The sequence below is a fragment of the Haliotis rubra genome, unplaced genomic scaffold (genome assembly GCF_003918875.1).
Source record: "Haliotis rubra isolate DU_JTF1 unplaced genomic scaffold, ASM391887v1 Scf216, whole genome shotgun sequence".
Lineage (NCBI taxonomy): Eukaryota > Metazoa > Mollusca > Gastropoda > Lepetellida > Haliotidae > Haliotis > Haliotis rubra.
This window is the reverse complement of record NW_025766181.1, coordinates 972798-999036: the sequence shown is the minus strand read 5'-3', so window position 1 is coordinate 999036 and position 26239 is coordinate 972798. Positions and strand designations below refer to the sequence as shown.

Sequence of the window (26239 nt, the reverse complement as noted above, 5' to 3'; positions counted from 1 at the left end):
TTAATTAATATCTTGTTCAGTCATCACTATCTCTAGTTACAGAAGTAGGAGATAAGTGCAAGCTTCCGACAATGTGTGTACACGGGGTCGTTCATTCAGTTTGCAACAGATAATGTAGATCAATCTGAGAGCATGAACTCACTCATATGATGACGTTTCTGCCAAACAGGTGACTGTTTGCCAAGGTTGCCGAGGTTGCCAAGGTTGCCGAGGTGGTGATGCGCTGTAAGAGATGGGTTCATATGTCCTTTACCAAGCGATTTGTTCAGACTTTGCTGAATCAAATTGCTTGATGTCTTGAACAATTCATGTAGAATAAAATGAATCACTAGATTGTAACATTCTCAGTATTGAGTTATGTCACCTCCATGCCTATGATCAAACTGAATCCCAGACTCAAAGCTATATTTGCTCAAATTATGTTTGTGAGCGGTCAAGTACAACGCGAAGTACAATGTCGATACACATTTCGACAAACCATGTATATAAGGTTAACCAGTCAGGTGATCTACACAGAATCATATTCTCTTGGAGTTCTCATATGTGGGAACAGCTTCTCCATATTGATAGAGGATAGTTCTCTTTCAGAAAAATCTAAACTTTGAGACAAAAGAGGAACTAAATTGCCTGTTCCCAAAGTTGTGTTTATTTTACCCTTGAAAATAGAAAATATATGCTCTGAAGAGTCTTTTTTATTCTATGGTTTTATTAAAATAATATGACTTTTCCAGTCCATGTATTAGTAGTTCCTTGTGTCCTCTTTGAAAATATACTCATAAAAGTACATTTGAGGCTCAATATGAGATTTTTAAAATCATTCTCTGAAAATTTCAACTTTTCAATTTTTTACCCCATAATAGGATTTAGCATACATTTATTTGACTTTTTTAACCTATTTATTAGTAGTACCTTGTGTTCTCTTTGAAAATATCCATAGTAAGTACATTTGTGTCTCAATGTGAAATCTAAAAAATGTTCTCTGAAACTTTCAATTTCTTAAACTTTTTACTCAAAAATAGGAGTAAACATGAAGTAATTTGACTTTTCCAGACCACTTATTATTAGTAGTACCTTGAGTTAAGACAGGACTTTGGATAACATTATTTGACTTTTCTAACCCATTGATTACTAGTACCTTATGTTCTCTTTGAAAATATATATAAAAATGTATATTTGTGTCTCCATGTGAGATTTTAAAAATTATTCACTGAAAATTTCAATTTTTCAATTTTCACTCCAAAAATAGGACTTCATATTTCAAGGGAGGGCTTTTTAGTACACATTAGTTACAACTCAAACATGTTCAAAACACTGAAATCATTTCTGTACCAATTTTTGGGAGGTTTAGTGACATTTTGACTGGACTATTTATTCTCAGCGAGTGTCAGTCATATTACGGCGACCGTGAGACGCTGACTGAAAGCTTATCTCATAGTTCACGACCAACACGTGCTGAGAACCCATTGTTTCCCCGATCGCCAGGGCCTATTTTTAGATATGGGACAAACCCAGCAGGCGACACTTTTCGTTTCGCTCCGCACAATCCAGAATATTTCGTCGACTTGCAATGCTTTTTGCGGCGTCTCAGACAAATGGTGGTCAAGGTTGGTGCCCCATGTTTAATACAATCACATCATGTTATGTTATATCTACTAGAGAGCTTGTAAGATCTTACTACGGGGAGATATGGCAGGTTCGTTCTGCTGAAGTGGATCTTCTTATGGACATACAAACTTGCCGATCTGAAGGGAAAATAACATGGTCTTATATAAATCGATAAATGAACAATCAGTGTGATTACAGGCAATTAGGTGAATCATAAATTAAAGGAATTGCAAAGAAAATATATATTTCTAAATACGTTGTCTGGATCCCATTGAAAAATTACACGAAACGTACCTCCCTATAATTGATGTGTGGCTTTAAAAACCAGCAAATGAGAGACTGCATATGGACATCGACCAACGTGAAGGATTAACAGATTAAATGGGCGAGTTGTCATGATTTGGAATATCTGTGAAAACGAAGAGGTGGAAGTGTGAAGATGTTTGGTTAACTCCCTTTGACAGTTTAGATTACCTCCCTTACATCACGGATCGCGCACACTGCACTCTCTCACGTTCTCATGTTGGGTAGTGTTTGCTGTATGATGCTGCTATTAGCGGTATTCTACCTGAGTGACGTCCATGCAAATATTCCTTCAGGATCAGACAATATTGTGATAAATATTACTGTTAACCTTCTAACGTTGCACCGGCTTGGGTTATCCGGCGTAATACTGCGTCAGTGCTTGTAGCATGCACAAGTGCGTGGAAACAGGCGCTATATTAATGGCCATAACAAGTCAAAACATTGATTACAGAGCAGTCTCGTTTACCGCCTCCGTGGTGTAGTGGTTAGAGCTTCTGTCCGCCTGGAGAGCGGAAGGTCGCCGGTTCGATCCCCGACCGCGTCATACCAAAAGGTATGGTACTTGTTACTTGGTCCCTGCCTGGCGCTCAGCATTAATGGGTACTACAAGGACTGGTCGGCTCGGAGTCAGTATAATGTGTCTTAGTGGGGTATTCATGCTTCACTTCGGCATGGTATCTCAGTGGGGTAGCACTATAAAACCAGCTTTAGTCTGGGCTAGTACAAGCAGCCGCGGTGTCCTCCCATTTGTGAGAACTCCCAGTTGTGAGACACATTAATTAATGGTTCAGTGCACATAGGTGGTGTTACCACATCCCTGCAATGAAAGTGGGATCAGCCCAGCCCAGTACCCACAGGAGGCATAGTCCATTAATGAGTTGACTAATGAAATAGATTTTCAAAGATTATATTTACACAGAAGAAATAGTTCAATAAATATGTTATTGATTCAGAACAATAACACATATTTATTGACTATTATGAAGTTTGAAAGTAATTTTAGTTTGAACATATTTTATTATTATTATGAAAATGAATTGGGATTGGTGAAGTATTACTGCTCATGTTAACACATGCTCCCATGCAACATAAAATATAGAACGAAATGGAGGATGTGACGTCATCGATATTGACTATTGCATAAATATATTTTTAAATACATATAAATATATACAGATTACATCAAATGCAACTATTCTCTAAGTAGTCATAATTAGAGAGTTACAGTTGTGTGTGTCTAACAAGCTATTGTAGGAATATAAATCAATCACGAGAAAGTTTAAGCATTTCCCTGAGAAAATTTGAAGCGCTGTGTCTTGATGATATAATCGTGGACGGATTTAACTATATTCTGGTTTACACAAGGAGTAAATTCTTTGTTTCCGTTCAAAATATTATCCAGGTTATAACGGGTAGTTGATATCCGCAAGAGCAACGTGCACTGTCTATTAAATGTCTGTTATACTTACCGGCGATTGGGTCGCTAGATCCGAGCCTGAGGCGGCAGTGAACGATTTGACAAAACAAGAGCCATAATTAAGATCAATATAAATCTTTTTTCGGTTTTTGTAATCAGGTTTTAAAATTCTTTGAGACTGCATGACTCTTTGGAATTTGGCAGGGCATTTTGTAAATTTATTGTGTCGGGTAGAAAGGGTTTGGCATGAGAGGCAGTTCGACTGGAAATTTCTTGTATTTCAGAGTTATTTCTTAAACTATAGCTTGTAGTTTCGGAGACGGAGTAAATCTGAGTAGGTAAATTAATTTCTCTTTGATCACGAAGTTACCTACACAAAGTGTTTAATTATTAAAGACATTTACATGAGTATGTTAATCAATTTATCTTATAAAGTTTCATTAAGTAACCTCCACAAGATTCAGTTACATAGCAAATCAGTAATTAGCTAGGGTGAATCCATTCTATCAGACAGGGGAGTATGGTGTGTTTTCTTTGTTAATTACCCTCTCCACTGTCTCACAACTGGGAGTCTCACAACTGGGAGTTCTCACAACTGGGAGTAGACTGCAGCCGCACATACACATACACACGTATGCACGTCGTCATATGAGCGAAATATTCTCAACACGACGTTAAACCCAATTTCACTTCACTTCACCGCCTGCTGACTGGGTTCCGTCCTATTGCGCAACTTAGTGCAATAACCAGTCCAGACATTTGAGACCAACTCATTCAACTGGATATATAAATATTAATCAGTATTATTTGATACATCTAAGCACTTTTATATTGCAACACTACGATCCTTCTAATCCTTGCCAACACGTCGTACAGTGTGCTCTGACAAACGGAAATCTGGAAATGGTTTAAATCTCAAAACGAGGCTCCGCCGCTAGAAGCATTTGGCGGTCTGGTACGGAAATTATATTATATTATATCAATCACATTGTACGTTATAAAAATACATTTAATAAGCGCAAAAAACACATAACAGGTGTAACCAGTGAGTCAGATGAATTGTGAATCACTGTACGACCTCATCAAACAGGGGCAGTCTGTGACGTTTTCGTTAACGACATGCTGCCTAAACCTCCAAATAAAATATAGAAATACGAGTTTTTTAACTTCAAAATTATAATTAAATAATAAATACCATTTTCTTATGAAACAAGGAACTTGGATTCAGTGTAACCATAGTTGTTTGTAGTGTCTCTTTTGACTTAACACGAGAAAATTCGGATCGGCTGAAAAGTAGGTCATTGTCTGAATTAGTTAATGAGACTCATGCTTCGGTTTGTATTATTATTATTATTAAATCTCCAATATACACATGTACACGTGTTGGTATTTCGACGTTGTTGTGTTTGTTCCAGACGGGAGCACCGTGACCTCGTTCCTCCTACAGCTGATGCTCGGTATCCTTGTCGCCGCGCCTATATATCTTACACGACTGGTTCGTATCTAACGATGTGAACATTTTACGGTGTTGTTTTCGTCCAGTGAGTGAGTGAGTGAGTTTAGTTTGACGACGCACTCAGCAATATTCCAGCTATATGGCGGCGGTCCGTAAATAATCGAGTCTGGACCAGACAATCCAGTGATCAACAGCATGAGCATCGATCTGCGCAATTGGGAACCGATGACATGTGACAACCAAGTCAGTCGCCCCTTACGACAAGCATGGTTTTTTCATCCAGTGTCCGTAGTGGACAAAACCTCTGGACCAGTGAAGCAGGGGTCCAATCCACAAAACGTTCGTAGCACTACGTTATTCGTCCCCTCTGATAAATTATAGTTACGATTGCTCGTAACATTACGAACAATACGTAGAAGGGGATCCTGGCTCGTATCAGTCATGATCCCAGTGATGACACCCATATTTATTGGGCTCGAAACACGTTAGAATTGGTCTTCCCAACCCATGCTTCTCGTAAAGGACGACTTATGGGATCGGGTGGTCAGACTCGCTGACATGGTTGACACATACCATCGTATCCCAATGGCGTTCATCGATGCTCATGGTGTCAATCACAGGATTGTCTGGTCCAGATACGATTGTTTACAGACCGCCGTCAAATACCTGAAAAATTGGTCAGTGCGGCGCTCAAAACAAACCACATTACTGGAAGTCGCGGTGGCTGAGCTAGTTAGGCGGCTGACTTTGTGTGCTGGCGATTAGGTGCCTGACTCTGATGGTGTGGGTTCGAATCCCCGATGAGACTCAACCCCAAAAAGTACTAGAATTTGTACTTTACAAAGAGAGTGTAATCCCAGATATCACATGCTACATTAGGTTTGAGTCGCTTTTCTTTCAATATGACCCCTACAGCGTTGAGGCTGTAATAGTTGTTCATTTGTGACCACCATAGTAATCTATGAAAGACTGTTGCTGTGTATACGGTCTTAGCTGCTGTATATTTTCAGGTTTGTGTCAAAAATGTGTTCGTTGTTGACTTTGGCAAATCATTTGATTTAGTGCAGATAAATAAACTATTGAATCTTTTAACACCACATGGTCTATGCAGTAAAATGAATACGTTACTATGTGGTGTTAATTGGAATTGAAAGGTGAGTGTTCAAAATAATAGTGAAATTTTTGCAAGCCATCTATGAGTCAGACAAGGTTCCATTTTATGTCATATCATGTTACCTTCTTCACAAAAGAATTCGCCACGCACATCCAGGATTATTGGTATTCAGTTACACCTTGATATTATTTAACTATTTCTATTACTATACCTTTTCCGTCCTCTGTTACCGGTTTACAGAAACCAATAGTTGAGCTTGAAAGTTGGATGGAAACTAACCGTAAACAGTGAGTGAGTGAGTATGGTTTTACACCGCTTTTAGCAATATTCAAGCAATATCACGGCGGAGAACACCAGAATTTGCTTCTCACATTGAACCCATGTGGGGAATCGAACCCGGATCTTCGGCGTGACGAGCGAACGCTTTAACCACTTGGATACCCCACCGTCCCTGACGGTAAACATAGCTAAATGAAAAAAGTTATAATGGGGAACAGCTGTCGAGAAAAGAAACTGAGGACCAATTAATACACATTTAGGTTTACACTTTACCAGACAGCAATACAAGCCCCAAAAATGTGTTTATAAATGTTTTCAAAACAGGTCAAAGCCGCAGGGGATATTTCGTTTATATCATTTTTTCCAAATATGCCATGTTAATTGGAATATTGATGAGTGCGGCGTGAAACTGGAAACAAAATAGAATTAATATATAAAGGTATTCATTGTCGTCACAATTTCCTTTCAGTACATGAGTGGCGTCCTCCCCACATACAACCATGACAACTTCAGGGAGAACTGCGACTGGGTAAGACACCCTTGTGTATCAGTGATATTACTTGTTGCTCGTGTGTTTTGTTGTGACAGCAGAAATCTGCTTCACACATTGTACCCATGTGGGGAATCGAACCCGAGCGAACGCTTTAACCATTAGGCTACCCCACCGCCCCCTGACTCAGTTTGGCATAACTTACACACACCACTGAGTTCTGGAATAAAATATTTCATATTTGATATGCTGTAACCAAGTGTGTATACTATGAATATGCAGAGACACGTGTTTGTCTTTGCAAGGCACTAGTGTTTTCCGTGTGACTGTCAAATCCACTCCTGCAAATTCCTAATGTTTGTGGTTATAAAGCACGCTTTAAAGTCATTGTAGAATATTTGACAACTACCGATGATTGCCTATATGTGTTTCTGCAAACTCATACCACTGCACACATCTGCGAATAGATCCGACAGGTAAAAATCCAGGTGTGGGAATTCACCGCACAATCGTAACTGAGAATGATCAGCTGTCTTCCTCAATATGGGGTAAAGGAAAACGGTGAATGTCTGACGTTATTTGAAGCGTTCTTTCGGACGCAGAAAATACAGTGGGCAGTTTGCAGACATTAAAGTTTGAGTTTCATGCTTCCAGATCATGTTTTAGTTGGTTTGTTGCTTAACGCCGCAATATTACGACAATATGGCGGCGGTCTGTAAATATTCAAGTCTGGACCAGACAATCCAGTGATCAACAGCATGGGATCTACACAATTGGGATACGATGACAAGAGTTGCTGAAGATCAATTCTAACCCTGACTTCACGGGCTCTAGATGGTGCAGATGTTACGACAAACGTATAGTGAATTTCAAAATGACATATCCTGGGTGTGTTAGGACGTCACTGACCGGATTGATTACGGATTTACGGTTTCAGTCGTGTACACTACATTAAGTGTTATGCATCTAATGCTAATTTGACTCTGACTTGAATGGACTGACCTGGATGGACTTTGTTAGATGAGGAACATCTAGCTGCAACCTTTTATCTGAGTTATATCCTCTGAAGAGAACAGTATAAAACATCGACATAGGTCAGCTGAGCAATTCAGCATGAATGTACGTCATACCTTGGCTAAAATGCCATCTAACCTTGCTAACCTTCAAGTGGAATCATAATGCCATTACTGGTTTCAATTCCCCTGACATAATTGGTCTCAATTCCCCTGACATAACTGGTCTCAATTCCCTTGACATAACTGGTCTCAGTTCCCCTGACATAACTGGTCTCAATTCCCCTGCCATAATGATATAACAGGTCTCAATTCCCCTGACATAATGGCATATAACTGGTCTCAATTCCCCTGACATAACTGGTCTCAATTCCCCTGACATAATGGCATAACTGGCCGCAATTCCCCTGACACAAAGGTCTCAATTCCCCTAAGCCTCTTGTAGAATTGTCCGAGGTACCATGACAAGCCAGGTAACTATGAAACCGGGTGACTATTAGCGGGTAGTTTACAATTTCCAATGGAAAGACGGAAAATGTGTATTTTTCTGAATACATAGTCAGATGAAGCAGTGATTCACACTTAACTTGTCATCACTCTTGTCCTTATCTTTACAAACCCGTCCCTCTGTCCTGATAATCCGTTAGAATAGGCCTGTAACACAATCAATGGACGAAACTTTAGTTTGACCATTTTGCTGTTACGACACATAATCAACGTTTATGGCGACCTATGGGAGGGATCATGGCGGAGCTACAAAAAGTGTTAGAATTGATACTAATAACGGCAGTCATTATATTTTCAGGGCTGCAAAGAATACCTGCCTGACCTTCCAGAAGGCTGTCAGTTGAACTTGCTTCTCATAGGGCAAACTGGACATGGTAAAAGTGCCTTTGGAAACTACTTATTGGGTGATGACCTGCTTCAACCACAACCAGCAACTGGAGGATTGCTAAGAAGTACAGTTGGTTCGGCATCTACCATAGTGGGTAGACGACGTCTATTGGTTGTGGAAGCGACAGGAGTTGGTATTCCATCAGGACCTGACTTTCATGAAGATGACTCACTGGAGGAGGCTGTCTCTGTATCTCCCATGGGATACAATGCTATAATCATAGTCATAAGTTCCTTTGAAAAGATCAATGGACAGAATAAGGCAGCACTTTTGTACCTTCCTACACTTTTGGTGAACGCTTTTCGAACTTTGCAGTTTTTGTATTCACGCATTGTGATGTATATGCAAGTAGAAATTCCCTCACGGAATCAACCAGCGCCAAAGATGTTTCAGCACATATTTTGTCTTCACTTGATCCAGAAATTAAACAGATTATGAAAATGGCTGGAAACAGATATTTTTTCGTGAACAGTATGGACGGGAATTTGTTTAACCAACGTCTTTTACTGTTCAGTGTAATTGAAACCGTAGACACGCTTGTTGACAGGAATCGGGGCAGTAATTATACGAATGATGACTTTAAAGCTGCCAGGGAGCCTGTTTATCGTCAACAAAAACCGTTGGCAAGAGAAGCTAAACCGGCATCACAAAAGCAGTTCCCAGAAAACCTAAGGCTTCGAGATATCATGTACATTATTGCCATAGCTTTGATAATATTACTGGCGAAACTGATCTGTGAACGCTCAAATCAATGAGCATGTCAGTCATTGGATTGTCTGGTTCATACTCGAATATATACGATCGATCGTCAAATCGTTTTAATACTGCTATATTTTAGAACTAATTTACAAAAGTGGAAATCGAAATTTTCAATTTGATCAGATATGTATGTATCTTGTGTCTGTGGTGCTGCCTTTATGTGACCAACACCTCGAATCCAGATCAGTATGTCTTCCATTCTTCTTTCTAACGCTTGTCTTTAGCGCCGGCTAAAATTTTGAACCAATAGTGTGTCATCGCACTGTCACAGCCTGGAATAAGCATCTACTTAATCACTCTTTTGTCAGACCCAGCATCTGTCCAACAGTTCGCCATGATAATCTTACATCCAGGTTTGTAATTCTATGCCTTTTTTATGATGTCCTTTGTGTCGGGTGCTTTACTGAATTTCATGATATGAAAATTGATTGTTATGTATATAATAAAATTTAATACAATTTGTTATGCCTTGTTGAAAATGTAACTGCTATGACCAGATGTGACAGAGCATGTCAGATGTGTTGTATACATATACGTGAATACTAGACAGGAATTCGAGGTCACACATACTGGTTATCTCATTAGGGTTTCTCACCCACAAATGTGTAAGAAGTGTTCAATTATACAGGATTTCCTCCTGCAGTTAGTCACCTGAATAAGGGGGCGTGGAATAGCCCTGAAATGACTGGTATATACAGTAAAGAAATCTAACATGCATGTATGCTATATTTGGGGTTTCACTTTCTCAGTAAAGGAAAGCAGTAGTATAGAGGCACACAATTGACAGCACACAACATGAGCGATCTGCCTTGGCTTCTCAAAAGGAATGGGCGAAGTGCCAATGTACACTTGTCATACGGACTACACAAAGAACTCGATCTTTACAGCTGATTGTCGAATTTCCCATTTTGGGAGGCTTAATTGCCTCCGTGGATTTCATTGCTGAGCATATTCTTTGACGCATCTATATCCAAATTCGAAATACTGATAGTATCTTACAGAATTATGTAGTTTCGATATAAATAGTAATTATGGATAGATATATAAATGTTAGGGCATGTTTACATCAAACAAGGACATACTTACATCAAACAAGAAGAAAAAGTAGATTGGAGAAACTAGAGCAGAGAAACACATCTGTCGAAAATCCATGATGTTTTCCTCAACGCTGTCATGTAAAGCTTGTTATCTAACCTCATGTAAGACAGTCGAGCTCTGATTGGTTCACGTGACCTTGATCAAATTACCATGTATGCCCAGTGCACGGCCGAACACCGCCAAAGCGGGGTATAATCTTTGCGAGGGAGAATATATCATTCACACCCCGAACACATGGAAAAAGCATGCTTCCACGGCAGTCAGTGAACCGTGAACCAGTGTTTCGGATTAATTTGTCAGTACCATGTTAGTAAAATATATGATTGAATTTCAGTTTGTTTTAATGTTATATTTACATAATGAGAAATTTAAACATTCGGTAATATAAATTCTTGTTTCAAAAATAACTAAAACCCCCAAAAATAATTACAATATATATGGTCGAACCACGTTGCGTTACCTCTGTTAATCTGCGGAGGAAAGAAGTGGGCAATATAGGGGCACAGAAGGAACTCTTTCCGGCCATATCTTTACCCCTTCAGCAACCAGTTCAGTCCTTCAGTAACCAATCGCCCGCTTAAGCACTTAGTTCAGTTATTCAGTAACCAGTTCAGACCTTTAGTAATAAGTTCAGTCATTCCGTAAACAATCGCTCTCTTTAATAACCAGTTCAGTTATTCAGCAACCAGTTCAGACCTTCAGTAACCAGTTCAGACCTTTAGTTATCAGTTCAGTCCTTCCGTAACCAATCGCCCCCTTAGTAACTAGTTCAGGCCTTCCTAACCACGTAAATATGTGGCTTTGTAAAAATTCTTTTTTTCTTTATAATTAGGAGATAAACCTACTGTGTGGGAAAATCAGAGGTATATAACGAAATTATAATAGCTCTAAATTTCATTTAAAACCGAACGCTACTTCGGTTTTAAATGAAATTTAGAGCTATTATAATTTCGTTATATACCTCTGATTTTCCCACACAGTAGGTTTATCTCCATTCTACCATGACAATTTTATGAACAATTTCAGGTGGAGCTCTTTCTTCGGTTACGAGTCAATACGTGAAGCGGCCTCGCATTCCAATCTCAAGTGGCATCGCCCGAAACGGGGTGATTGGTGGCAAACCGTCAATGACTAACAAACTCCAGATTCAGTAATAACAAGTCACGTTTTGTTTTTTCAATGCATCAATCACCAATCATTAACTGATAAGTTGGAAAACATATATCAAATAAGTTTAAAAAGCATGGTTCACATTTGAAATTTCCTCCGTAGACCCTTTCCCCACCAGAATAATGGCAGCAACCTCATGGCCTTGACCTTTTCTCGGAAGTCATTGTTTACATTTACGTGCAAATTTGGAAAGATGCGACAGGAGAGCCTCTGACAGTTTGTGCAAGGTTAATCTGATTGTATGACTGAGATAGTCTTTGATATCTAATTACTGGTACTGGTACAAAATTTAGATACTGTTGAATTTTGCGCCTTGTCAACTTGACGATTTCACGCACCGCTACGTCTGCGTGCGACAGCTGTGGTGACTCTTACACACTCATGTGTGTACTTTGTGCTCAAATTCGATTCTACGGATATTATTTTCTACATTTTGGAAAGTGTTTTGTGATCTAGTGGCTTCAAAGTGTAGTGAATTCAAATTGAATCGGATTCGCTGGCATGTTCGCGAGGCTGTTGACAAAGAGCCAGATTTGTGGTGATATTTCCGAAAGGATGGATCAGGGCATGAGTGGTTGTAAACATGATTTAGTTCCGAGTAGTAAATGTTCCGGTTCGGAATAAATGCCGTGAAATTGAGAATGGATGACACGAATAAAAATTCCGCACATACGGCAAATATTCCATCGAACAGGAACAAATACCGTAGGCCTAACCTATTCCAGTCATTATTGAATGCAAAATGGACTCATCCAACTTGTCAACATCCGGGATGTCTACTAACTTCAACTTGGTTACATGTTGACTGTAACCTGGCTACTGACTAACTGTAACTTGGTTACATGCTGACTGTAACCTGGCTACTGACTGTAACTTGGTTACATGTTGACTGTAACCTGGCTACTGACTGTAACTTGGTTACATGTCGACTGTAACCTGGCTACTGACTGTAACGTGGTTACATGTCGACTGTAACTGGCTACTGACTGTAACTTGGTTACATGTTGACTGTAATCTGGCTACTGACTAACTGTAACTAGGTTACATGTTCACTAACCTGGCTACTGACTGACTGTAACTTGGTTACATGTTGACTGTAACCTGGCTACTGACTGACTGTTAATTGGTTACATGTTGACTGTAACCTGGCTACTGACTGACTGTTAATTGGTTACATGTTGACTGTAACCTGGCTACTGACTAACTTGGTAACATGTTGACTGTAACCTGGCTACTGACTAACTTGGTAACATGTTGACTGTAACCTGGCTACTGACTGACTGTAACTTGGTTACATGTTGACTGTAACCTGGCTACTGATCAACTGTAACTTGGTCACATAATGACTGTAACCTGGCTACTGACTGTAACCTGATTAATGAAGGTAACTTGGTTACATAATAACTGAACTCTTTTTAACACAAGATTCATTTAGAATCATCAGTTCGCATTCTGGGGAATCTACAATGTATTTTCATAAAAAAAAATTCAGTAACTTTCACACATGATAATTGCTTCTTGATAGCCACATGATTTGTTCCAAATGAAACAAATACCGTAGGAAAATCTTTTTTTCCTTTCCGTTCCCCCCACGCCCCAATTTTTAAGACCACCCCAACAAACAAAACCCTCTTTTAGACACTTTATGATGTGTGTGGAAGTTCCTCTTTACCCGGAATAAATTCTGTGTGTGCGGAACGAAATAATTGTTCCGCATGCACTATTACAGGAACAAATGTTGGAATGAAAAGTTCCGCCGGAACTTTTACTATGGGGGAACCAAATCTTTTTTACATGTGTACCTCTGGCATAAACACGGTAAGGTAATTAATTATACTTTAATAGACTACTTTAGATCAAGCAGTGTAATGGATAAGAGGGATCATGACTAAGCTAAATAACTTTTTCAACGATATTATACTTTTAGAAAAAATATATGTTGGGCTAAACAGAACGGTTTGCAGATTCTGTAATCGTATTTTACTACCGCTAAATTTGAAACAGTACAAATTTCAAAATATCATTTTGTTTCAATTGATAACCCAACTGTTTATTTATGGAAGGCATTAAACTGTCTTCGGCGTTCGATGTTAATGCATCCTCCGTTACCGGATCAAGATCAGTGGCGATATCGTTGACGAAAGCTGATAATAAATTTAACACGGAAATTATGTAGAAGTCTATTGCTGGATCTATTCTGACATAACATAGAATCAACGTAAACATATTTGTTTTTGCTTAATTTTTATTCGGAAAGCAGACGATGTTTTGATCTTGTTCGACTGAATATTTGTTTCCATGCTTTCGAAGTACTTTTGTATGTATAAACACCTATTGCTGTGATTTACGCAAGTAGTGAGTCGAGCCCGTCAACGCTAAATCCATCTTTAAAGACATATGTGTAATTTCCGACAGCAAAATCGCCGTAATTTATCTATGCATCGGTAGGTTGTTTGGTGTCCGCCATGTAGGTGGGCAGACAAAAATAGTGCATATCCGTAAACCATGTATGATTGCGCACGGAAAATCAGAGACCTGTATAACGTGATTATATACCTCTGAATGAGTTTAATTAACCAATCACAATCCAGTGTTTACTGAAGTCATGGTAGAATATTTCTGTAAGTATATTGTGTTAACACAATAACGAACGTTTGTCACTCTCCGAAGCTATCGGAGGAAATAAGACGTTACACACAATATAGCACACTAAACACGTATACATTTATACACAATATAGTACACTGAACAAGTAAACATTTATACACAATATAGCACACTTAACACGTAAACATTTATACACAATATAGCACGCTTAACTTAACACGTAAACATTTATACACAATATAGCACACTAAACATATAAACGTTATACACAATATACCACACTAAACATATAACCGTTATACACAATATAGCACACTAAACACATAAACGTTTACTAATGTATATATAATATAGGACACTGAACACGTAAACGTTTATACACAATATAGCACACTGAACACGTAAACGTTTATGCACAATATACACTTTAACACGTAAACGTTTATACACAATATAGCACACTAACAAGTAAACACAATATAGCACACTTAACAAGTAAACGTTTATACACAATATAGCACACTGAACACGTAAACGTTTATACACAATATAGCACACTTAACACGTAAACGTTTATACACAATATAGCACACTGAACACGTAAACGTTTATACACAATATAGCACACTGAACACATAAACGTTTATACACAATATAGCACACTTAACACGTAAACGTTTATACACAATATAGCACACTTAACAAGTAAACGTTTATACACAATATAGCACACTTAACAAGTAAACGTTTATACACAATATAGCACACTGAACACATAAACGTTTATACACAATATAGCACACTGAACACATAAACGTTTATACACAATATAGCACACTTAACAAGTAAACGTTTATTTAGCACATAACACGTAAACGTTTATACAACAATATAGCACACTTAACACGTAAACGTTTATACACGTAAACGTTATACACAATATAGCACACTGAACACGTAAACGTTATATACACAATATAGCACACTTAACAAGTAAACGTTTATACACAATATAGCACACTGAACAAGTAAACGTTTATACACAATATAGCACACTTAACAAGTAAACGTTTATACACAATATAGCACACTTAACAAGTAAACGTTTATACACAATATAGCACACTTAACAAGTAAACGTTTATATACAATATAGCACACTTAACAAGTAAACGTTTATACACAATATAGCACACTGAACACGTAAACGTTTATACACAATATAGCACACTGAACAAGTAAACGTTTATACACAATATAGCACACTTAACAAGTAAACGTTTATACTCAATATAGCACACTTAACAAGTAAACGTTTATACACAATATAGCACACTGAACACGTAAACGTTTATACACAATATAGCACACTTAACAAGTAAACGTTTATACACAATATAGCACACTAAACAAGTAAACGTTTATACACAATATAGCACACTTAAACAAGTAAATGTTTATACACAATATAGCACACACTAAACACATAAACGTTTATACACAATATAGCACACTGAACACGTAAACGTTTATACACAATATAGCACATAACAAGTAAACGTTTATACACAATATAGCACACTAAACAAGTAAAGGTTTATACACAATATAGCACACTTAACAAGTAAATGTTTATACACAATATAGCACACTTAACAAGTAAACGTTTATACACAATATAGCACACTGAACAAGTAAACGTTTATACACAATATAAGCACACTGAACACGTTAACGTTTATACACAATACAGCACACTGAACACGTAAACCTTTATACACAATATAGCACACTGAACACGTAAACGTTTATACACAATATAGCACACTTAACAAGTAAATGTTTATACACAATTAACACTAACTTTAACAAGTAAACGTTTATACACAATATAGCATACTGAACACGCAAACGTTTATACACGATATAGCACACTGAACAAGTAAACGTTTATACACAATATAGCACACTGAACACGTAAACGTTTATACACAATATAGCACACTGAACACGTAAACCTTTATACACAATATAGCACACTGAACACGTAAACGTTTATACACAATATAGCACACTTAACAAGTAAACGTTTATACACAATATAGCACACTGAACACGTAAACGTTTATACACAATATAGCACACTTAACAAGTAAACGTTTATACACAATATAGCACACTGAACACGTAAACGTTTATACACAATATAGCACACTGAACACATAAACGTTTATACACAATATAGAACACTGCAAACAAACAACAAACAAAACCAAAAAATAATATCACTACCACACTGAACAACAAACAAACAGTACGTGTGGATAGATCAACCATGTTGACAATCACTGTTTGGAGATACAACTTCAAAACGCAATCGCCTAGTTTGCTGAGCATGCCAACAGTGGAGCCAGTTTATGCTCAGCGAGTGTCAGTCATATTACGGCGACCGTGAGACGCTGACTGAAAGCTTATCTCATAGTTCACGACCAACACGTGCTTAGAATCCAGTGTTGCCCAGATCGCCAGGGCCTATTTTTAGATATGGGACAGACCCAGCAGGCGCCACTTTTCGTTTCGCTCCGCACAATCCAGAATATTTCGTCGATTTGCAATGCTTTTTGCGGCGTCTCAGACAAATGGTGGTCAAGGTTGGTGCCCCATGTTTAATACAATCATATCATGTTATGTTATGTCTACTAGAGAGCTTGTAAGATCTTACTACGGGAAGATATGGCAGGTTCGTTCTGCTGAAGTAGATCTTCTTATGGACATACAAACTTGCCGATCTGAAGGGAAAATAACATGGTCTTATATAAATCGATAAATGAACAATCAGTGTGATTACAGGCATTTAGGTGAATCATAAATTAAAGGAATTGCAAAGAAAATATATATTTCTAAATACGTTGTCTGGATCCCATTGAAAAATTACACGAAACGTACCGACCTGTGAAGATCCGGGGTAGAATAGGTCTTCAGCAACCAATTCTTGTCATGAAAGGCGACTATGCTTGTCGTAAAAGGCGACTAACGGGATCGGGTGGTCAGGCTCGCTGACTTGGTTGACACATGTCATCGGTTCCCAATTGCGCAGATCGATGCTCATGCTGTTGATCACTGGATTGTCTGGTCCAGACTCGATTATTTACAGACCGCCGCCATATATCTGGAATATTGCTGAGTGCGGCGTAAAACTAAACTCACTCACTCACTCACGAAACGTACCTCCATATAATTGATGTGTGGCTTTAAAAAACCAGCAAATGAGAGACTGCGTATGGAGATCGACCAACGTAAAGGATTATCAGATTAAATGGGCGAGTTGTCATGATTTGGAATATCTGTGAAAACGAAGAGGCGGAAATGTGAAGATGTTTGGTTAACTCCCTTTGACAATTTGGATTACCTCCCTTACATCACCGATCGTGCACACTGCACTCTCTCACGTTCTCATGTTGGGTAGTGTTTGCTGCATAATGTTGTGTTTGTTCCAGGAGGGGGCACTGTGACCTCGTCCCTCACACAGCTGATGCTCTGTGTCCTTGTCGCCGTGCCTATATATCTTACACTACTGGTTCGTATCTGACGATGTGAATTGTTTACGGTGGCTTTCTCGTCCAGTGTCCGTAGTGGACAAATCTCTTGACCATTGAAGCAGGAGTCCGATCCACAAAGCGTTCGTAGCAACACGACATTCGTACGCCTCTTATAAACTATATAGTTACGATAGCTCATAACATTACGAACAGTACGTAGAACAGGATCCTGGCTCGTATCAGTCATGATACTAGTGATGACACCATATTTATTGGGCTCGAAATCCATAGGAATTGGTCTTCCCAACCCATGCTTCTCGTAAAGGACGACTTATGGGATCGGGTTCATCCATGCTCAAGGTGTCAATCACTGGATTGTCTGGTCCAGACGTGATTGTTTACAGTCCGCCGTCAAATACCTGGAAAATTGGTCAGTACGGCGCTCAAAACACACTACATTAGTGGAAGTCGCGGTGGCTAAGCGGGTTAGGCGGCTGACTTTGTGTGCTGGCGATTAGGTGCCTGACTCTGAGGGTGTGGGTTCGAATCCCCAATGGAACTCAACCCCAAAAAGTACTAGAATTTGTACTTTACAAAGAAAGTGTAATCCAAAATATATGTTATGCTACATAAGGTTTGAGTCGCTTTTCCACTGTGGAACTACTTTGACCATAGCTGCTGTATATTTTCAGGTTTGTGTCAGATTTAATGTGCTCGTTGTTGACTTTGGCAAATTATTTGATTTAGTGCAGATAAATAAACTGTTGAATCTTTTAACACCACATGGTCTATGCAGTCAAATGAGTACGTTACTATGTGGTGTTATTGAGAATTCGAAGGTGAGTGTCCAAAACAATAATGAAATTTTGCAAACCAACTATGAGTTAGACAAGGTTCCATTTTAAGTCCTATCCTGTTACCTTCTTCATAAAAGAATTCGCCAGGCACATCCAGGATTAATGGTATTCAGTTACACCTTGATATTATTCAACTATTTATATTACTATACCTTTTCCGTCCTCTGTTACCGGTTTACAGAAACCAATAGTTGAGCTTGAAACTTATCGTGATGGATGGAAACTAACGGTAAACAGTGATTGAGTGAGTATGGTTTTACGCCGTTCTTAGCAATACTCCAGCGATATCACGGCGGAGAACACCAGAAATGGGCTTCTCACATTGAACCCATATGGGGAATCGAACCCGGGTCTTCGGCGTGACGAGCGAACGCTTTAACCACTAGGCTATCCCACCGTCCCTGACGGTAAACATAGCTAAATGAAAGAAAATGATAATGGGTAACAGCTGTCGAGAAAAGAAACTGAGGACCATGTAATACACATTTAGATTTACACTTTACCAGACAGCAATACAAGCCCCCAAAAGGTGTTTATAAATGTTTTCAAAACAGGTCAAAGCCGCAGGAGATATTTCGTTTACACGTATATCATTTTTTGCAAATTAATTCATGTTAACATGAATCTAATTGGAATATTGATGATTGCGGCGTTAAACAGCAAACAAAATAAAATTAATATAATAAAGGTATCTATTGTCGTCACAATTTCCTTTCAGTATATGAGTGGCGTCCTCCCCACATACAACCATGACAACTTCAGGGAGAACTGCGACTGGGTAAGACACCCTTGTGTATCAGTGATATTACTTTTTGTTCGTGTGTTGTTTTGTAACACCAGAAATTGGCTTCACATATTGTACCTATGTGGGGAATCGAACCCAGGTCTTCGGTGTGACGAGCGAACGCTTTTACCATTAGGCTACCCCACCGCCCCCTGACTCAGTGATGTGTGTATGTTGTGCCAAACTGAGTTCTGGAATAAAATATTTCATATTTGATATGCTGTAACCAAGTGTGTATACTATGAATATGCAGAGACACGTGTTTGTCTTTGCAAGGCACCAGTGTTTTCCGTGTGACTGTCAAATCCACTCCTGCAAATTCCTAATGTTTGTGGTTATAAAGCACGCTTTAAAGTCATTGTAGAATATTTGACAACTACCGATGATTGCCTATATGTGTTTCTGCAAACTCATACCACTGCACACATCTGCGAATAGATCCGACAGGTAAAAATCCAGGTGTGTAAATTCACCGCACAATCGTAACTGAGCATCTTCAGCTGTCTTCCTGAAAAGCAAGAAATGAATACGGTGACTGTCTGACATTATTTGAAGCGATCTTTCAGACGCAGTTGGCAGTTTGCAGACAATAAAAGTTTGAGTTTCATGCTTCCAGACTATGCTCTAGTTGGTTTGGTGCTTAACGCCGCACTCAGCAATATTAGAACAATATGGCGGCGGTCTGAAAATAAATGAATCTGGACCAGTTATCAACAGCATGAGCATCGATCTACGCAGTTGCGATACGATGACATGTGTCAACCAAGTCAGTAATGCAGATGTTCATACAAACGTATAGTGAAATTCCTCTCTCTCTCTCTCTCTCTCTCTCTCTCTCTCTCTCTCTCTCTCTCTCTCTCTCTCTCTCTCTCTCTCTCTCTCTCTCTCTCTCTCTCTCTCTCTCTCTCTCTCTCTCTCTCTCTCTCTCTCTCTCTCTCTCTCTCTCTCTCTCTCTCTCTCTCTCTCTGTGTTATGACGTCATTGACTTGATGTAATACGGATTTACGGATCTGCAATGTGTGTTAAAGTGATTTCAGTCGTATAAACTCCAGGAAGTGTTCAGCATCAAATGCTTGGTTCACCTTGAGTTGGACAGGCGTGGATGGACTTGGTTAGATGAGGAACATCTAGCTGCAAACTTTTATCGAAGTTATATCCTTGGAAGAGAACAGTATAACAAATCGACATAGGTCATTGTCTGGATGGGAATTTGAGTATGTAAGGAATATTGACAATATGTCATCTTGTCGATAGCATTTCAGCATGAATGTACGTCATACCTTGGCTTATATGCCATCTAACCTTGCTAACCTTCAAGTGGAATCATAATGACATAACTGGTTTCAATTCCCCTGACATAATGACATAACTGGTCTCAGTTCCCCTGACATAATTGGTCCCAGTTCCTCTGACATAATGTTAAGCCCATTTCTGGCGTCCCCCGCCGTGATATTGCTGGAATATTGCTAAAAGCGGCGTAAAACCAAACTCAGTCAGTCAGTCAGTCTGACATAATGACATAACTGGTCTCAGTTCCCCTGACATAATTGGTCCCAGTTCCTCTGACATAATGACATAACTGGTCTCAATTCCCCTGACATAATTGGTCCCAGTTCCTCTGACATAATGACATAACTGGTCTCAATTCCCCTGACATAACTGGTTTAATTCCCCTGACATAATGAGATAGCTGTTCTGAATTCCCCTGACTCAACATGTTTACATGTGAAAAAGGCGTCCGGTCGGTCGGGACAGGATAAGCCATCAACTCAATAAGTAACGTTTTATGTTTGTTGTTAAATATGTCTTTGCACAACATGTGTTTATCCATCTGAGTGGAAAGTTGCCAATGTCATGCCTCTCTTCAAGAAAGGTGATCCAACTTTAGCTTCCAACTATAGACCAATACTAGTATCCCTTATAAGTTCTGTTGGTAAAGTATTTGAAAGAGTTGTCTTCAAACACCTGTTTAAATATTTTCATGCTAACAAGCTCCTGTATAAATATCAGTCTGGTTTTCAACCAGGACATTCCACTGTACATCAATTAATTGAAATACCATCGGATTTGTGAATCATTCGACAAAAAAGAAATTTTTTGAATGGTATTTTGAGATATATATATATCAAAAGCGTTTGATTGTGTCTGGCACAGAGGATTACTGTTGAAGCTTGAAAACTATGGTGTAAGCGGGCAGCTGTTGGGATGGTTAGCTAGTTATATAAGTAATCGCAGTCAGTCGTGTGTATTTGTCAATGGGTCAGTTTCCAAGCTGAGGACTCTATGCGCTGGTGTCCCACAGGGGTCAGTGCTTTGTCCTTTTTTATTCATTGTATACATAAATGATATAGCAGATGAATTAGATTGCTTAACGCGTCTATTTGCTGATGACTCGTTTTGGGGTTACTCTTCACCAGATAACAGGATTATTGAAATGAATCTAAATGCTAATTTATGTAAGTTAAATATTTGGGGTAAAAGATGGCTAATTAGGTACAACCCAGAAAAGAAGGAAGCTGTCCTATTCTCAATGAAAAATGATATCAATATACCACATCTTTAATTTGATGGTGTTGAAATTAAAATTGTTGATAATCATAAACATCTTGGAGTTAACCTTACCCACAATGGAAAATGGGCTGGCCATATTCAAAATATGATACAAAAAGATTCAAAAATGGTTACCTCCTTGTGACTTTTAAAAGATGTCTTGTGTAGGGGTACTCTTAATAAGATCTATGCCATGTTCATTCGGCCGCATCTTGAATACGCATGTGAAGTCTGGGACGGGTGAACTCTTGAACAAATGAATAAGTTAGAACAGATTCAATTACAAGCAGCGAGAATAGTTACTGGTTTACCAAAATATACATCACATGAATTTCTTTATTTTGAAACAGGATGGGAAACATTACAAGATCGTCGTAGAAAACGAAAACTATGTTTGATGTATAAAATTCAAAATGAAATGGCTCCTCCATACCTAGAAGAACTGCTTCCCTTGAATGTTGGTTCTAAATCAAAGTATAACCTACGCAGTTCTCTAAATATATCGATTCCTTTTCCAAGACTTAAACATTCAAAAGAATCATTCTTTCCATCTACAATATGCTCTTTGAACAATTTACCATCCGCCGTTCGTAATTCAAAAAGTGTTTCAACTTTTAAATCATGTATAACCGATAACCATGCATATGCACCTCAGTATTATTCGTGTGGTAAAAGAAAATTAAATTTTATTCATACCAAGTTGCGTTATTCTGTTGGTTGTTTGAACTTTGATTTGTACAGAGTTGGAATGAAAACTGATCCTATTTGTATATGTGGTGATTTTATTGAGAACTCGTATCATTATCTGTTTGATTGTCCATTGTACAAACAACAAAGAGTTAACTTCATGTTATCAGTTAAGCGCATTTGTTCATCAGCAGGTATTTCAGTTGACCTTAAACTTTTGTTACTTTCTTGTCAACTATCCGTCATCTATATTTGCGGAAATCTAAATTACCTATGTACATACCAAGGAGAGGGTATTCTAAGTTGGAGAACTTGTTCCTAATCCTTTTCTCAGTGAATAAAATATGTTTAAAACAAAACACAACTGGTCTCAATTCCACTGACATAACTGGTCTCAATTCCCCTGACATAACTAGCCTCAATTCCCCTGACATAACTGGTCTCAATTCCCCTGACATAACTGGTCTCAGTTCCCCTGACATAATGACATAACTGGTCTCATTCCCCTGACATAATGACATAACTGGTCTCAGTTCCCCTGACATAATGACATAACTGGTCTCAATTCCCCTGACATAATGACATAACTGGTCTCAGTTCCCCTAAGCCTATTGTAGAATTGTCCAAAGTACCATGACAAGCCAGGTAACTATGACAACCGGGTGACTATAAGTGGGTAGTTTACAATTTCTAGTTGAAAGACGGAAAGTGTGTATTTTTTCTGAATACTTTGTCAGATGAGAAGTGATTCAAACTAATCTTGTCATCACTCTTGTCCTTCTCTTTACAAATCCGTCCCTCTGTCCGGATAATCTGTTAGAATAGGCCTGTCACAATCAGTGAATTAAACTTTAGTTTGACCATTTTGCTGTTACGACACATAATCAACATGTTTATGGCGACCCATGGGAGGGAGCATGGCGGCGCAACAAGAAGTGTTAGAATGGAAACTAGTAACGGCAGTCATCATATTTTCAGGGCTGCAAAGAATACCTACCTGACCTTCCAGAAGGCTGTCAGTTGAACTTGCTTCTCATAGGACAAACTGGCCATGGTAAAAGTGCCTTTGGAAACTACTTATTGGGTGAGGACCTGCTTCAACCACAACCAGCAACTGGAGGATTGCTAAGAAGTACAGTTGGTTCGGCATCTACCATAGTGGGTAGACGACGTCTATCGGTTGTGGAAGCGACAGTGGGTGGTATTCCATCAGGACTTGACTTTGATGACGATGACTCACTGGAGAAGGCTGTCTCTGTATCTCCCGGGGGATACCATGCTATAATCATAGTCATCAGTTCCGTTGTAAAGATCAGTGGACAGGATAAGACAGCACTTCTGTACCTTCCTGCACTTTTTGGTGAACGCTTTTTCAACTTTGCAGTGTTTGTATTCACGCATTGTGATGTATATGCAAGTAAGAATTCCCTCACGGAATCAACCAGCGCCAGAGATGTTTCAGCACATATCTTGTCTACACTTGATCCAGAAATTAAACAAATTATGAAAATGGCTGGAAACAGATATTTTTTCGTGAACAGTATGGACGGGAATTTGTTCAACCAGCGTCTTTTACTATTCAGTGTGATTGAAACCGTAGACGCGCTCGTTGACAGGAATCAGGGCAGTAATTACTCGAATGATGACTTTAAAGCTGCCAGGGAGCTTGTTTATCGTAGTCAACAATCTGAGACTACCGGTACCGAAATCAGTGAGAATATCATTCCTTATATTGTCAGGTCGATAAGCGAATATATACAAGCGATCGTCAAATATGTCAAATCGAAACTTCCGCTGTGATCAGATATGTATGTTTCTTGTATCTGTGGCGATGTCTTTATGTGACCAACACCTCGGACGAATCCAGATCAGTCTTTAATTCTTCTTTCTAACGCTTGTCTTTACCGCCGGCTAATATTTGGAGCCAATAGTGTGTCATCGCACTGACATAGCCTGGGAAAAGCATCTTCTTAATCACTCGTTTGTCAGACCCAGCATCTGTCCGACAGTTCGCCATGATAATCTTACATCCAGGTTTGTAATTCTATGCCTATCATGACGTCCTTTGTGTCGGGTGCTTTACTGAATTTCGTGAGATGAAAATTGATTGTTATGTTTTTAATAAAATTGAATGCAATTTCCTATGACTTGTTGAACATGTAATTGCTATGTCCAGACGTGACAGAGCATGTCAGATGTGTTGCATACACATACGTGAATACTACACAGGCCGTCCATCGGTACATAAATATTTTTTCGTTACGTGTTAGCGGAGTGCATTGGCAAATAAATTGTATTGCAATATATTGCGATTCAGGCACCCGTAACTGTTGCATATTGTGATATATTGGGAACTTAAGTGTTTGACATTGAGTGACCCTAATTGTGCATGTCAATCCTATTTTCTACATTATAAGTCTCTAAACATATTTATTATATGACGGTAGATTTCCGCCCTTCTGATTGGCCTTCTTGGTCACATGACAGCTGTGACGCTAAGCGATGTCAACCTCGCCACGTAGCGAGACAATCCAAGCAGCCCCCGTGGCTAAAAATAGATTTGGGTTATTCCAGCTGTGAACTCCGCACTGCTGAAATTGAGACTTGAAATATTTGAACTGTGATGTTTTAAAGATGTTGAAATGTTATTGACTGTTGAAAGATTGTGATAATAAACAAGTTGAATTTAAAAAAAATTGCTTTCATTTACTAATACTGCCTCTGAAAGCTGTAAGCCAATTCCAGCTTATATTGAGTCTCTCCTGTCACAGAGGAACAGGTATTCAGTACTTTTGTCACATAATAAAACACTTATTGACTTCAGTTGATCCAAGGCGAAGCCGAGGTGAATATCACATGTCCAAGGTCGATAAATCATTGTATAATACATGTATAATGTCATGGTTCTGATAACAGCAACTCAAAATTAGGCTGCATTGACTTCAGTTGATCTATGGCGAAGCCGAGGTGAATATCACATGTCCAAGGTCGATAAATCATTGTATTATACATGTATAATGTCATGGTTCTGAAAATACCGTCACATGATTGACAACAAATTGTATAATATAACTCATGTCATGGTTCTGATGACAGCAGCTCAAAATTAGGCTGCATAGCCAGTGGTTCTATTTTCCTTTTTATAACATATATAGCATTACAGTATGCCGTTTTGTCATTGAATAACATACATATACAGTACAACTGCTCAAAGGCGCTTTGTTTTCCCTCGATCAGTGGTTGTCCATCACATCGTATTTTCAATTTCAACTCCCTGTGTCCCTGGGGGCATACTCTTTTTAGGGGCACCGAGTTAATGTGGCTTTCCCATCCTTACGAGGTACCCATTCACAGCTTGGTGGACTGGGACCAATAGTCACAATACTTTGGCCAAGTTTACTGCATGTTGCTGTACCCGCAACTAGGTGTTTGCACGTATTCATGTGGCCACCATCTGGTCGTATACTAACGTGACAACACTGAAAGAGTCTGCACACAAAGTTGACTCCAAGGTTTTTCACACCCGGCCACAGGTGGGCTCGATCCCGGCACCTCCAAGCTCGCTATATTACTAGCCTGGCGCCTTAGCCAGCTCCCCCACCGCGCCCTCCCA

The 26239-nt window shown here is 38.9% G+C and overlaps 2 protein-coding genes across 6 annotated transcripts in view; one reads left to right on the top strand and one right to left on the bottom strand.

Annotated features, from left to right (window-relative positions):
- The window catches only part of LOC124276988 (immune-associated nucleotide-binding protein 7-like), a 33267-nt gene extending 22751 nt beyond the window's left edge, over positions 1 to 10516 (bottom strand). Inside the window, exon 1 of the mRNA XM_046712641.1 lies at positions 10421 to 10516. The gene's annotated coding sequence lies outside the window, so the exon portion shown is untranslated. The remainder of the gene's footprint in view (positions 1 to 10420) is intronic.
- Positions 1488 to 24767, top strand: LOC124276986 (immune-associated nucleotide-binding protein 7-like). Of its 5 annotated transcripts, none has more exons than XM_046712638.1 (4): positions 1488 to 1604; positions 17707 to 17786; positions 19324 to 19383; positions 23605 to 24767. In XM_046712638.1, the coding sequence occupies exons 1-4, from the start codon at positions 1568 to 1570 to the stop codon at positions 24424 to 24426; spliced, it is 999 nt and encodes a 332-aa protein (XP_046568594.1). In that variant the 5' UTR covers positions 1488 to 1567; the 3' UTR covers positions 24427 to 24767. The 5 variants fall into 5 exon arrangements, with proteins under 5 accessions (XP_046568594.1, XP_046568592.1, XP_046568596.1 ...); XM_046712636.1 differs by lacking the exon at positions 17707 to 17786 and adding an exon at positions 4744 to 4823 and having other exon boundaries at positions 1491 to 1604; XM_046712640.1 differs by lacking the exons at positions 17707 to 17786; positions 19324 to 19383; positions 23605 to 24767 and adding exons at positions 4744 to 4823; positions 6647 to 6706; positions 8486 to 9794 and having other exon boundaries at positions 1491 to 1604.
- The last annotated feature ends 1472 nt before the right edge of the window (positions 24768 to 26239 follow it).

Coding starts and splice junctions, on each gene's coding strand:
- LOC124276986 (XM_046712638.1), top strand. CDS start 1,568: ATGCTTTTTGCGGCGTCTCAGACAAATGGTGGTCAAG. Junction 1,605..17,706: donor TCAGACAAATGGTGGTCAAG/GTTGGTGCCCCA, acceptor TGTTTGTTCCAG/GAGGGGGCACTGTGACCTCG. Junction 17,787..19,323: donor CTATATATCTTACACTACTG/GTTCGTATCTGA, acceptor ATTTCCTTTCAG/TATATGAGTGGCGTCCTCCC.